Source organism: Mastomys coucha, unplaced genomic scaffold, assembly GCF_008632895.1.
Source record: "Mastomys coucha isolate ucsf_1 unplaced genomic scaffold, UCSF_Mcou_1 pScaffold12, whole genome shotgun sequence".
Lineage (NCBI taxonomy): Eukaryota > Metazoa > Chordata > Mammalia > Rodentia > Muridae > Mastomys > Mastomys coucha.
This window is the reverse complement of record NW_022196894.1, coordinates 95,721,157-95,736,135: the sequence shown is the minus strand read 5'-3', so window position 1 is coordinate 95,736,135 and position 14,979 is coordinate 95,721,157. Positions and strand designations below refer to the sequence as shown.

General features: G+C 45.4%; 1 protein-coding gene across 1 annotated transcript in view; it reads right to left on the bottom strand.

The window, feature by feature from the left end:
- Positions 1–14,979, bottom strand: part of Bace2 (beta-secretase 2) — an 86,334-nt gene that overhangs the window by 8,301 nt on the left and 63,054 nt on the right. The window contains exons 7-8 of the mRNA XM_031364535.1: positions 8,882–9,031; positions 6,338–6,506 (exon numbers count right to left, since the gene is read on the bottom strand). Coding sequence (XP_031220395.1) covers positions 6,338–6,506; positions 8,882–9,031 — 319 coding nt within the window. The remainder of the gene's footprint in view (positions 1–6,337; positions 6,507–8,881; positions 9,032–14,979) is intronic.

The window sequence follows — 14,979 nt, the reverse complement described above, 5'->3', positions numbered from 1 at the left end:
CCCCCCCCCCCATATGAGACATGAAATGAAACAAAGGGCCTTACCAAACTGAAGATCTGTGATCAACACCCTTCCCCGCCAATGCCTGCTTCAGGAACATTACTCTGCAGTTAGAAGGGCTCTGGACACACAGCCAGCTCTCTCCTCTCTCTTCTCTCTCCTTCCTCCCTCTTATAGGGATCCTCCTATAGACCCTACCCCCAGACCCTACAGGAATCCTCCTATAGACCCTACCTCCAGGCCCCCAACCTGGCATTACACCCAGATTAGGTGCACACCACTATATCTGCTTTTGACATGGGTACTAAGGATTGATGGGTCCTCATGCTTGTGTGGCAAGCACTTTACTGGATGAGCCTTCTTCTGAGACTGAATTCTCTGCAGTAGGCACAGACTATCCATAGGGCTCAAGGTTTGCATTTGTACAATGTGGAGCCAGAGGTTCTCAGCTTTGGTGTCTTTGACAATATTCTAAGTAGATAAGCACAGGCATGTCTCCTAGGCTCATCTTCACACCAGCATCCCTATTTTTAAACATGAGCTGTACCAGATGATCCACTTTCAACCTGCAGCAAGAAAAGTTCCATGGAATGACTGCCATAATCCACAATGTGTTTCAAGTTGTATGAGCTGAATCTATATAGCTCTTGGGTGCTAAATGTCTCTGTCTATAAAAAGAGGCTGACGGTATTTCAGAAGCCCTGGAGGCATTAAGACACCAGAGCTGTCAATTTAACTCTATCATTATTATCTGCTTAGCTGGAAAACACTTGTACAAGGCAATGTGGAGTCAGCTGAAGGTATCCCAGTGCCCAGAGTATCTGTTTAGGAATAAGCCAAGGACTTGGGAGGGTCAGTTCTACATTGCTCACAGTATCCGGCTAACTGGCACAGTTCCATATTGGCACAGATCCACCTAGGGATTCTCAGCAGGGATGGCGATTTGAATTGGTATGGACAGCAGAAAAAAGCTGCCTGGGGAAAGGCTCAGATGGCAAAGTGTTGGATGAGCAAAGCATGAGGACCTGGATTCGATTCCTAGAACCAACCAACCAATCAAAAAAAAAAAAAAAAAAAAAAAAAAAAAAAAAAAAGGCCCAGTGTGGTGGCATGCTATTGTTCTGATGGGGAAACAGAGACAGGTAGATCCCTGGGGCTTTCCTAACAGCCAGTGTAGCCTACTTGGCAAGTTGCAGACCAATGAAAGATGTTGTCTCAAAGAACAAGATGGAGAGTGACAAAAAGAAACCTGGAGTTAACCTCTGGCCTTCATAAACACAAGAACCCATATGTACATGTACTAGCATGCACACATACACACTTACATACCACCTACAGTCTCCATACACACACAAAGAAAAGGATGTGGTTGTTGGCAGGGGTCCCTCATCCTTTGCCATGAAGGCATTGCCACAACCTGCCTGAGTGTCCTTGAAGCAGCATCTGTCTCCCCTGAATGAGTGGTCCAAGAGGGGGTGCCATGAAACCCTTAAGGCATAAGCCAAAGTCTTTCTTTATGCCAGTCTCAGTGGTAGTGCTATCATTTAGGCCCTAATCTGTTGTTTCTACAGTGTAAAGGAAGGGAATACGTGGATTAAATATCAGGAAATGGATCACAAATGGAAAAGCATCTTGAATTCTGTCTACCATAAAATTGGAGATGATTCATTTTCTTTGTCAGTTTGGCACAGCCTGCAGTTGGCAGGAAAGAGAGCATCCACAAAAGAGTCTCCAGGTCAGGTTGTCCTGTGGCATGTCCATAGAGATTATCTTCATTACATTAATTCGGGTGGGAAGGCCAGCCCATTGTGGGTGGTATCATTCCCTTGGTTTCTGTCCTGGACTGTGTTAAGTATAGAAAGGGGGATTGCAAACAAATAGACAAATAGAATCCTTTTTCTTTTCTGCTCTTGTCTGTGGATGTGATATGACCAGATGCTCCAGGTTTCTGCCTCAATCTGAAATAAAGGACTGAAACCCTAAATTGTGGCAGAATTAACCCTTCCTGGGCATGAAGATACTAGCCCTCATGTGAACTTCAGGTCAGGGAATGGTTCTTCTACACCCCACTGCATGTTTAAAACCTGGGATGGTATGAGCACACTGGTCCACACACATAGTCTTTGCTATTTGTACAGCTGAGGTAGGGGCATCCTCAAGCCAGGAGTTTGGAGCTAGCCTCCATAACATCGAAAGGCTGTTTATTTAAAAAACAATACTGATGATATAGCTCAGTGATGAGTGCTTAGCAAATCCAAGACCCAGTGTTCAAGCCCAAGGAACTACGTCACTAAATAAATAGTAGAAGCAGCATTTTAGTTTCCATCTGTTAGGACAGTAGTTCCCCACAGAACCAACCAAAGGAATGGAGGCAAAAGTTACGGGAGCTTCCAGTATTTCCCAGTGCCTTTATTTTGGCTTTATAACTTTGGGCAGCTCTTAGTTTCTAGGATTCCCTGAGGTTGCAGTGAGCAGAAGCCCTTCCTTCACCAGAATCCCTGAGGCTTCGAGAGCTTTTCCAAGACCGAGTTTGTAGACTTCCTGGCTTGTTTTCTGCTGGAGTACAACAGTGTGGCCACAGCTCGGAGTTACCTGGGGGATTAGGGCCTAAATGATAGCACTACCGCTGAGACTGGCATAAAGAAAGACTTTGGCTTATGCCTTAAGGGTTTCATGGCACCCCCTCTTGGACCACTCATTCAGGGGAGATAGGTGCTGCTTTGAGGACACTCAGGTTGTGGCAATGCCTTCATGGCAAAGGATGAGGGACTCCTGCCAACAACCACATGAGTGAGCTTGGCAGCAGATGGCTGCAGGTGATAACCAGATCCTTAGAAACTGCTCTAGAAGCCACAGCCAAGAGTAGCCAAGTTCAGGAGAAAGTTGTTAGGCAGCAACAGATCTCTAATACAACACTTAACACCTGTCTGATAAAATAAGACAAGTGCAGTATCATAAGAAGGATCCATGCCAACTGAAAGAGGAGTATTAGCTACATTTACCACAAGCTTTTGAGAAAAACATGATTCTGTTAGATCGGACTTTCTGTAAGTGTGTATGCTGTATGCACAGCCAGACCTCTGTGTTGATGAGTCTGTGGACTCAAGCAGCCTAGGATGGAAAACACTTGAAAGGATGTGCTGGATGCAGGTGGCTATGCCCTCATTGTTCCCTGAGAGAGCAGAGCAGGAACCATTTACATTGTGTTTAGACTGCATCATGTTACTAGAGATATAGAAACTGGTTAAAGTATTTGTGTGGTGAGCCTGGGTTACCTGTGTGCACAGTACCTTTTTGCACACAGGACTCAAGCACCCATGAATACTGATACTTGAGAGGTTCCCTAGGACCCATCCCCCAAGGGTAGTGGGAAGTGAATGAATGCTTTCTAGAATTTAAAATATTATATAATTAAGAACAAAAATGATATAGGCAGGGTATCTAGTTCATTTTTCACAGGGCTATGGAGCTTGGCTGCTGTAACTGTAGCCCCAGGGAAGGGATCACTGTGATAGCTAAATAATTAGTGCTGAAGAAGAGACATATACCAGGGTATCTTCTCACAGCTGTGAAATCAAGTGTGTAAGTGCCAAGGCCTTAACAATATTTTTTAAATGCCATTTAGGAAAAAAATAACTTGTATCACAACATCAAAGAGTTCAGAGTGAAATCAATACAGCTGCACTGCCTCTCTGTGAAACAATATCAAGACACATGCAGCAGTGAGCTATTCAGATAGCATACTGATACCACACCCCAGCAGGTGGTGTGTGCACACAGTGTCAGCTGCTGCAAAGGTAGCCCCTGGCTTAGTAACATTTAATATGGAAACTGGGTTCATGGGGAAAATGGCTTGGTTCTTAAGATTACCCTAAAAGAAGTGCAATATTCAGAGTTGAGGATACTGTCACATCTCAGGCCACACTGTCACACGAGACGGGGAAAGATCTCAGTGACAACATAACAGGATAAATCACACATTAAAAACACGAGGGGTCAGGGAGCAGCCCAAGCTAGCAAAGTACTTGTCATACACGCATGGCGACCCACGTTTGATCTCCCAGAGCCCATGTGAAGAGGCTGGGCAGGGTGACAGGCACTTGTAATCCTAGCACTGAGGGGCAGAGACAGGTAGATACAGGGATTTGTAGGTCAAGTGGCCCAGTTAAATTGGTAAGTGCCTGGTCAACAAGAGGCCCGGTTACAAAAAGCAAGGTAGGTGGCATCCTGAGGAGTGACAGCTAGGGGTTGTTCTCTGGCCTCCACATGCATGTTCACAAAAGTACACATGTACTGCTATACTCACATGTGCATCTGTATCCATAGGAACACATAATACACACGCACACACACACACACACACACACACACACATGGTACATATCATGTATGTCTGGGCTGGGTGACTGTGTAGTCTAAGTTATCAGACAGACATAGTTTCTCCTCTTAGCACGGTCCTTCCATTCTCCAGATAGGCTCCCACACCTTCAGAGATGCTGGTTCTCTGATGTGAACAGAAGCTATCTTTAAACTTGTTACGATTGCTTTGCGCTGGTTAGTTTTAATTGCCAATTTGACACAACCTAGAGCAACTTCAGAAGAGAGCCTCAGTGAGGGATTGCCTAGATCAGACTGGCCTGTGGGCAGGCATGTCTATGGGAGACTGTCTTGATTATATTAATTGAGATGGGAAAACCTGCCCATGGTGGGTGGCGCCATTCCTTAGAGAGGAGATTCTGAACTCAACAGTGGAAAAAGTGTGCTGGGCACTAGCAGGTGTGCATTAATTCATTGCTCTCCACTCAGAATGGTGGATGGGATGTGAGTAGCTGCCTCAAGCTCCTGCTGCCTTGATTTCCCCTCCGTGGTGTAAACCCTTCTGAGTTGCTTTGTCAGGCTATTTCATTACAGCAGCAGGAAGGAAAGCTAAGATAACCTTAACCCTCTGATCCTCCTATCTTCATCTTCTGAGAGCTGAGATTTATATGTGTTATCACATCTGATTTTATGCTGTCATTGTGGTAGGACTTGAACCAGGGCTTCCTGATTCCTAGGAAGGCTCTTTACCCACATATCACATTCAACCCCCAAACTTTTGATTTTCTGAGACAGGTTTCACCCAAGGCAAGACTTCTGCCTCAGCCTCCTGGGTGCTGGGATTATAAGCATGGCCCACTACACTCAGTTTGCAAACATTTTTTTCCTTAGTTCCGTGAATGGCTATTTTGAAATTCTGCAGTTTATCTTGACCACCTTCTCTGATCCAGGCTCTCCTTCCTCTCTATCCAGCAACTTAATCACATGCTTGGATCTTCAGTTGCCTCCTCCTGAGCAACTTGGAGTGCTCCCCACAAGTCTTTGATGGCACCAGGTCCTATGTGAACCCCACCCGGAGCAGCTGCCAATTTGGAGGATGCTGGCAGTCGAGGGGCTTCCATGCAGGCCTCAGCTAGACCCTGCAGGTCAACTCTGCTGTGGCTGCTCATACTACTCCACCCAGCATGTTCTGTGAGAGAATTATTCCTTTGCCTTATTATCTTAGGATTCTAAAAACCATCACCCATAGATCTTATTACTTCTTATTTCCTAATGAGGACCCAGATGCTCATGAATTTTTTCATTTATTAACTTTGTATCAACGATTAAAACATTGTAATTCATGGCCTGGGAACACAGGTTAATGATGGACATGTGCTTAGTCTGTTTGAGCCTCTGGGTTCCATTCCCAGAACCCTCAGAATAAAACCAAACTGTAATTCAGCAGCAAGACTCATGGGCACTTTTATTTCTTGTATGGGAAGAAGTGATTTTTCAGTGCAACTATAATAACGGTCATTCTCCAACAACCTGTTGTGTGCCTGAACTAGAAGACAAGTTTTATGTGTGCTGAGCCTGCTGGTACAGGCCTGCAGTCTTGGCTTGATGGGAGGCTGAGGTAGAAGGATCTCAAGTTCAAAGCCTGCCTGAGCAACTTATGAAGGTGCAGTTTTGAAACTAAGAAAGTTAAGAAGTAAAGAGCTGAGACTATAGTTCAGTGGTAGATACTACCCTAATATGTACACACACCTTCAACCCCAAGTATTTTACACACACACACACACACACACACACACATACACACACACAAACACACACACACATTTATGTGGATCATTTCATTTCATCTTTCAATAAGCCCATAAGCCATTTCAGTGGTTATTGTTCATCTGGTTATTGTAAACGAGCATATGTCAAATGGTTCAATAGTACCCAGCAAGCCACTATTATAGTTCCAGGTGGGCACATTTACCAAAGCCCTCTTTTTAGAGTGTTCCTATGCCATACAAGCCACACTTACCTGCACAGGGACTCACTGCAAAGCCCACCCTCCTCTGAGCTCTGTCAAAGACCACGTAGAAGCCCTCCATCACCGTGGCACCAATCACCAGCGCATTTGTAGAAGAGGAGATACCAAAACGGTAGCATTCATAATTGAAACCAGCTCCCATCATGGGCTGAATGTAGAGCTGTTTGTTGAAGAAGCAAGGGCAAAGACACAGGACAAAGCATGGATTACACAAGAGCGTGAAACCGGAGGTCCCACTGTTCCCAGAGGCCCCCTCGCAAAGATCAAGGGAGACAATGACATCGTCCCAGGCACCTGGGACCTGAGATCAAAACGGTCTCAGTAAACTTTATTTTTCAAAGATTTAAAAATTTGTAATTAAGTGTATATGTGCATGTTTCTGAATGTGGGTTTGTGCCAGAGTACAGTACTTCCTTCCATGGCACTGACTCCTCACTCACCATCTTGTACTCTTAGACTATCAGTCAGTAAGCACTGCCTCAGGGCGAGGAGTTACTCACCTCTTCCCTACAGTCTGGGGACCTTAGCCTGCAGTAGGGGCTTGGCAAATGGGCATTGCAGGAATGTGTGAGGTGAAGCTTGGCCAGTGTTAAATGGGGCACACAATGTCTAGAGAGGATCCACTTAAATTAGGAAAACGTGGGGGATATAGTTAGTTTCCACAGCCATGCCAGGATCTAAGGTTTTGGAGGTTTCCCAAGTACATGTACAATGTGCCTCTTACCGCCACTGAATGAATAGACTACACAGGAGCACAAGATTATGTATCAAATAGAAAGCAAACGGCAGGCATGGGTAAGTGGCCAGATTTGGCTCAGAGTGTGTTTGTGTCTCTTATTTGGCCATTTTGTGTGTCTCTTCCAGGAAGAACTCCAGATAATGGGCATGGGAGACAAAAGCAGGCAAACTTCTGTGTAAGGCTAGTCTGGCCTGCACAGTGAGTTCTAAGCCAGGCCAACCAGGGCTGTACGGTGAGACCCTGCCTAAAGTAAATAATTAAATAGTTACAGACCATATATTTTGTAACCTATGAGAACACTTTTTAATCTTCATGAATCTCATAAAGAAGAGATTCATTAAGGTACTGCCTACCCTAAGCCAAAACAGACAGCTGGTAGTATTTAGACTGAGAGTAAGCACATTTTCAAGGGTGTATGAAGAAACCCAGAATTTCCTGTTTGGCTGTTTTAAATAATAATAATAATAATAATAATAATAATAATAATAATAATAATAATAATAATGTGTGAGTGTGTGTGCTGTGTGAGTCCTTGGGAGATGGCACCATGACTCTTGCTTACTTAAAAGGTTAAGTAAAGAGTCGCTTGATCAAGACCCTTAAAAAGAATACTTATTGGATGGTCTCAAAAAATGATAGGAATATATGAGGAAAAAGGAAGGGCTGGAAATATCAACTACTTCTTCTGAGGACCTAAACTTGCCAATACACTGTAGTGAGGGAAACCTCAAAGCCTACTGAGAGAAGATAGGGCCTAAGGGTCAACAGCCAAAAGTTCACTCTCAGGACAAGTTAGTTCATTCTTAGGATAAGTTAGTAAGTAAAATTTGTTATGCTCTTAAAAGAAATATAAGTTGGATAGACTCATCTTTGCCTTAGGTAAGGGCTTACCTAAAAGAAAGAAATGGTATGGGTTGATGGAAAAAAGGTTAATTGTTAATTTCTGCTCTTTAGGGGAAAGCTGTATAGAACAGAACTATACTATAAAACTAACACAGATAATGGCATGAAGACAACTTAAAACATAGTTTGAGCTTACTAAATCAGACGGTGATAAAATACAAAGGTTATACTGTCGTTAAAAGTTTATGTTTGGATTCTATTGTCTTTTACCTTGAAATTTCATGCCTGCTGATGGCCTGCGTACAATTCAAACTGAATATATCTGGCTAAATATAAGCATTTGGCTTGCATAAAATACTTAAATCATCTGGCTTGCAATATTCAGGTATACTTAGCTATGACATAACCATTTAGATTGTAATACTATACTGCTTAGATATGAGTAAAGGTTAATCACTGGCCACAAGGAAACAAGGGAACTTAAAATGAATTTTAATAAGTACTTGCTGAGATTATTAGAAAACGATTAAAGGAAAATCTGAAACTGTATGTTTGAATGCATATTCTAAATTTCTGTACAATTAATGACAACTTAAGCTATTTGAGGCTACTTGCTTGAACCTCAACAGGTGGTCAGAATCTCACTTTCTGCGGATTCCACACCCCCTCCCAGGTTACTGAACTCACTGGACACAGACACTAGCATTCTCAGAACTCCACTATCACCCACGACATTTGATGATGGAAAGGCACATGGGATTGTTATGCTGACATGTGAGGGGAGACCATAACATCTCAGGATTAAGTTAAGACATGTTTACTCACTCCCTACTATATAAGGCAGACTGAACAGGATCAAGATGGAGTAGCAAGGTGGTGGCCATAGGTGTCTAGGTTATGCATGAGATTTGATTTTGTGAGTTACATGTGAAGAACAGAAACCAGGTTTGTACCTGTGGCAGAATGGTGATCCGGAAGGAGCGACTAGCGTTCTCATCTCTCAGGTAGATAGAAATCTTAGGGAAATATGCCCATGGCGTTTCAGAATTTGTCCAGCATGCCAGCTGGGCCCCCGTCCAGAAGCCATCAGAAAACTCTGGAATCTAGACAAAACAGATCTTGTAAGAAGCAGGCACCAGCCTGGCACATAACAGGAAACAGCTCTCTGCTTCCCTGGCCCCAGCACTAGACGCCCACAGGGATAAACAACATCTCATTTGGACAGAGTGACAGGGACATCAGTCTTCTGGAAGAGAGATGGTGATGACACAATAATAATTATTAAAACTGCAAAGATGCTCCGATTGCTTCCTGGGATTAGCTGTGGTAAATGCTTTGCAAGTGACTAGCCCTCTAACACACCCACCTGTGTGTGTTACCACACACATTACCCTCTGACATTGCCTATCAGGGAGGGAACCGAAGCATAGAGAGGTGTGACAGCTTGCCCCAGGCCACACAGCAACATGCCCTTAAAAAAAATTCTAAAGGTATGGAATATACCTCGATGAAAAGCAATTCAGGGGAAAGGGAATTGATCATTCCTCTTAGGATTCAGGTGATAGTTTGTTACAGCTGATAGGTGACAATGGCAGAGGGTGACTTGGCTGGTTGCCTTGTACTCACAGTTAAGAGCAGAAAGAAACTGGCTTGTGCTGTCTGGCTGCCCTCACCTGGTTTTCTCATCTCTTACACAATTTGGGAGGCCCAGGCTAGGGAATAGTTCCACCTACAGTGGGCCGGGTATTCTATTTTAATGAACAGTCTAGACAATCCCCACAGACATGCCCACAGGCCAACCTGAACTAGACAATTCTTCAACTGAATTTTTCTTCCCATGTCTGGTGTATGTCAATAAGACAGTTAAAACAACCCATCATTGTGGCCTTCAAGGAACTCTGGGACATTGCCTGCCTGTGGACTCTGGGTTCATTTCTACTAGTTGTTTCCTAGTGCACTATTCTTAAACATTCCCCCTTAAGACCTCAGTCCAGACCCTACTTCATCCAGAAAACCTCCCTAACTCCTATCTTAACAATAGCCCACGGCTCCAATTGTCTCCCACTTAGCCTTTTCCTGGGACAGCTCATGGGAACAAATCTTGCTTCCTGGTAATGAATGACCCTGTTCTTGAATCTAGAACTTCCCAGGGCAGTGTCTCTCACCTGTGCCTGTGTAGGTCTCACTATGTAGGCCCAATACCTACACAAGCACAACACTGAGGAACATGTAGGGGAAAAGTGAGTGACACCCAGGGCCAAAAGGCGATCACCTGTGCCACCCACCCATCAGGACCTAGAAAAGTAGTACCATTCACCCACTTCCACCTACAGGGGAATTAACAGACTCGTTAGACTTGTGCCACCTCAGCCTCAGGTCCTGGGCTGTGCCTGAGCCATATATTGGTGAAAGGAATGTGTCTGACAGAGCTATGGGGACATGTTGGCCAAGGGGGTTGGAGTGTCTCCAGTGGAGCTTCCCTGACAAGAACTCAGGGCAGAGCCACAGCAAAGGTGTTGACAGGAACCTGCCCATTGGATACCAGGGACAGAAAGAAAGGTGAAGGAGGCTGACAGGGAAGAGGGGGCTGTTGGGAAGCAGAAAAGCCTGCACTCCACTTTCCCAGGTGTGTACTCAGCAGTACCTCAGATGTGATTAAGTGGGAATGTGGACAGCTCATCTGGGCCCTGAGTTCTCTGAGCTCTAGGGATGGTTAGGATAGATATGTACCCTCGCGTCTCTAGCAGATGGGTGGGGGAGGGGCGACAGGTTATTCCTGGGAGAAGCCAGGGCTAGGAGCCAGTCCTAAGGGCCAGGTAACACCTACATCTTGAATGCTGGGTGGGTGCTATGTGTAACAATGGCACATGCTAGGTGCCATCACCCACCCTCTGAGGCACAAAGCCGCCTGTTAATCCTCCCACAGAGCCAGAGTAGACTTGTCAGGTTTCTATTACTGGTGCTAATGCACATTTGTCTTTTACAGAAGTGATAGATCACCAACAGGACCATAAGACCCTTTCTCTGATGAGCTAATCAGGATGTAGGATTCATCATCTTGCTGGATTCCACAGAGCTAAGAGTGCCTGGGCCTCCATGGAACACTCAGTGTTCCAGTGAAATGCACAAGCAGTTCCCATGTATAATGAAGAGTGAGTCCCAGAGAGTGCCAGAGAGGCCAGGCAAGTGCCTAGATTGTACAGGTCAGATCTGGAGGTTCCTGAAAATGTGCCTGAGTCTCCCTAGGGGCTGCTGTATTCCAAACTCAGGTCAGTTTTAAAGTTGGACGACACTTTGTGTAGGTGCCATTTTGATGATGAATTCTACAGCCAAGGAGGTGCCGGGCTGAGCCAAAGTTGGGATGTCATACCTAGGTTGATTGGAGCTTAGGGCTTCTTTTAGATATACATCTAGAAAGCATTCCTTCTACATTCTGCCTGAATGACGCACATTGAGGGGCAAATGCCCAGACATTAGAGTTTCTTCCAGTCTGGATCTAGCTCTTTGCTTAAGTAAGAAGAAACCCAGGCCAAGAGGATGGGCTTCCCATGAGTCCTGTAGTAAAGGGGACCAATGCCCAGAGGCCCTGCACTGTAAGGCAAAGGATATCCATTACTAGAACATGCCTCACCCCAGGCTGACTATCTCCTGCCTTTTCTCTCTGATGCAGGTGCTAAATGAAATCATGAGATAATTTTAGACACAGCAAACAAATGCCGTAAGCTACTGGCCTGTCTCGTGGTTTGCTTAAGTCATGAGATGTTGAGATGAACTCAAGGTACGAACCCCTCATCCCTCCATGCACCTGCCCAGCTGCATGTGAAGGCTGACTGTGGCTCGCTGACTACTCTACACCTGACACTCTACACTGGTCCCTGTGATTCTTGTAAATCCCTTAAAGCTCAGAATGTAAAGCCCGAAGATGCTCACTCTACTCCTGCAGAGGACATACTTATATTTAAGCACTGGGCATATGCTCCTTATTTTAAGTAGGGTCTGATTTTTAGCAAGCATTCTAACTTTATAGCATGGAAAGACTGACTTGGCATTTTTTTTTGGGTGTAGCAGCTGTTGGCAAAGATAGGGATTTGTTCTGCTTTTGGCATGGCTGCTCGGGACCACTGCCTGACATTGGAAACAAATCCCTTGCTGGGTGCTCTTTCCATAAAGATCTAGGCTTCTGAAACGTGGGGACAGGCTAACTGAAGCCCCTCTTGGGCCTAAACTTTTGCTGGTATCTGACATACAGCCACGGTTATCCACTTTTCTGTCTGTGGCTGGGGTTTGGCCAACTTGGTCTCCCCTGCCCCTTGCCCCTTAATAGCATCACCTGCAGGCTCTGGACACAAAATGCTCATGTTTGGTCCTCTAGTGAGGACCTTGAGAAGACATGAGAAAGACAAGGGGGACCCACCTCTCTCTGGTCCCAGGGAGGTGTTAATACTGTTAAACTATCAGTTACAAAATCTGTCAATGTTAAGTTTGTATTTTAAGTACACCTGTGATGTTCATTTTCCTGTAAATAAGCAAAAAGGTTGGGATAGAGCAATTTGACTCCCTAGTTCGCCATCGACCAATTGAGTCCTCCTTGCTGTTCTGCCTGTCTTAAGTAAAAGAATTATCAGCCAGCCGAACTGTCCTTAGGCCAGGACCAGGCACATTCCACAGCGCCTAAGCCAGGGAGGTTTGCAACAGTCACCTGCAGACTTTTTGTTGTGGTAAACTCTAGATGACCCTGAAACCATGTCCAAGGAACAGTTCCCCTGTAGTCCAGAAAAGGTATATTGTGTGGACTGGTGCTACGAGGCAAGGCAATAATTGCTCCAAACAAATGGCTGTGATTGGTTCAGAGCAAAGGTCTGTTAGTGGTCAAACAAATGCTGTGATTCCCAACACCCCTTGGAGCTGTTCAAGCAGGCTGCTCAGGTTCTCTGAGAACTGACAGAAGAGGGCAGCACCAGTGACAGTGGCAGAGTAAGAGGAGCAGCAGCTGTGGGGGATGGGGAGATGCTCAGTGATTAAGAGCACTGACTGCTTTTCCAGAGGTCCTGAGTTCAATTCCCAGTAACCACACGGTGGCTCACACATCTGTCTGTAATGGGATCAGATGCCCTCTGCTGGTGTGTGATCAAAAGACCCAATGGGAGAAGATAGAGACAAAGATTGGAACAGAAACTGAAGGAAAGGCCATCCAGTGACTGTCCCACCTGGGGATCCATGCCATATACAGTTACCAAACCCAGACACTATTGTGGATACCAACAAGTGCTTGCTGACAGGAGCCTTATATAGCTGTCTCCTGAGAGGTTCTGCCAGTGCCTGACCAATACAGAATTGGAGCTCACAGCCATCCACTGGACTAAGCACAGGGTCCCCAATAGAGGAGCTCTAGCTAGAGAAAGGACCCAAGGAGATGAAGGGGTTTGCAGCCGCTTTAGAAGAAACAACAATATGAACAACAATATGAACCAACCAGTACCCCCAGAGCTCCTAGGGACTAAACCACCAACCAAAGAGTACACATGGAGGGACCCATGGCTACAGCTGCATATGTAGCAGAGGATGTCCTTGTCAGACATCAATGAGAGGAGAGGCCCTTGGTCCTGTGAAGGCTCGATGCCCTAGTGTAGAGGAATGCCAGGACAGGGAAGTGGGAGTGGGTGGGTTAGTGAGCAGGGGGAGGGAGGATAGGGGGGTTTTTGGAGGGAAAATGAGGAAAGGGGACAGAATTTGAAATATAAATAAAGAAAATATCTAATTAGAAAAGAGAGGAGCAGCAGCTGGCTGTGGGGAGCTGGCAGAGGGCAGCAGGGCAATGGGGCAGCGGGTATCAGGGCAGCAGGTAGCAGGCGGCAGGATAGGCTGAACAGTCAGCAGCAGGCAGCAGGATATGCTGAATAGTCGGCAGGCCAACAGATTGCTTACACACTGGCTTCCCAAGTAGCCCTCATGCATCTTTCAGCCTAGCAGCCACTTGATGAAAGTCACAATGGAAGAAGACAGACGACAGAGGTGAGAGTTTCAGGTGACAGATGAAAATATAGTTTTAGTCTCAACAGCCCCAAGATGGAACCTGAGGGTTCCCTGCTACCAGACAGAAGAAATTGGATGGGGCTTAATATTACTGAACATGGAGTCTCGTCTGTTGGAATTATGGAAGTGATTCAATACTGGGGATCTGACATTACTTCTTTGAGGAATCTAGACTATCATGGCACTGTGGGGAGTTGGTTCAGGTGGGAGGTACAGCCCAGCTTGAAGAGGGCACCGAGGGAGAGTTTAGAGCTTTATAGTGCCCTGGCTCTCTCTTGTATTCCTTTTCTCTGTGTCCTGACTGGGCTGACATGCGCTTTTCTGCTCGGCCCTCATTTCCCCACTGTGAAGGGCTGACACCCCATAAAACAAGAATAACATAAACCATTCTATGTGGTATGAGGTACCTGTCCCAGTCATGAAAAAGTAACTAATAAATACACACTATTTGACATCCAATACTGCACAGACTGGTAGTTTTTCATATGTATATGTGGTATGGATGAGTGAAAGTCTGTATGCATACATGTGTGCTCATGTATGCAGGTGTAATTGCAAATGTGTATATGTATGTTGTGCTGGTTAATTTTACGTCAACTTTACACAAACCTAAACAGATTTGAGAAGGACTCTTAATTGAGAAGATTCCCCGCTAGATTGGCCTGTGTGCCTTTTTTGGTTGATGACTGATGAAGGAGAACCAAGCTCACTGTGGTAGGGCCACCCCTAGGGAAGTACTTCTGAGTGTTATAAGCAGGCTGAGTAAGCCACAGGGAGCAAGCCAGTCAGCAGCACCCCTCCATGGCTTCTGCATCAGCTCCTGCCTTCAAGTCCCTGCCTGAGGTTCCTGCCATGAGTTCCTGCCGTGAGTTCCTGCCCTGACTTCCCTTGGTGACTTCCCTTGGTAAAGTTGCAAGCTGAAATAAACCTGTTCTTCTCCAAGTTCCTTTTGGTCGTGCCGTTTTTTTAATCATAGCAACGGAAACCCTAACTAAGACGTGTGGAGGCCTGAAGTCCA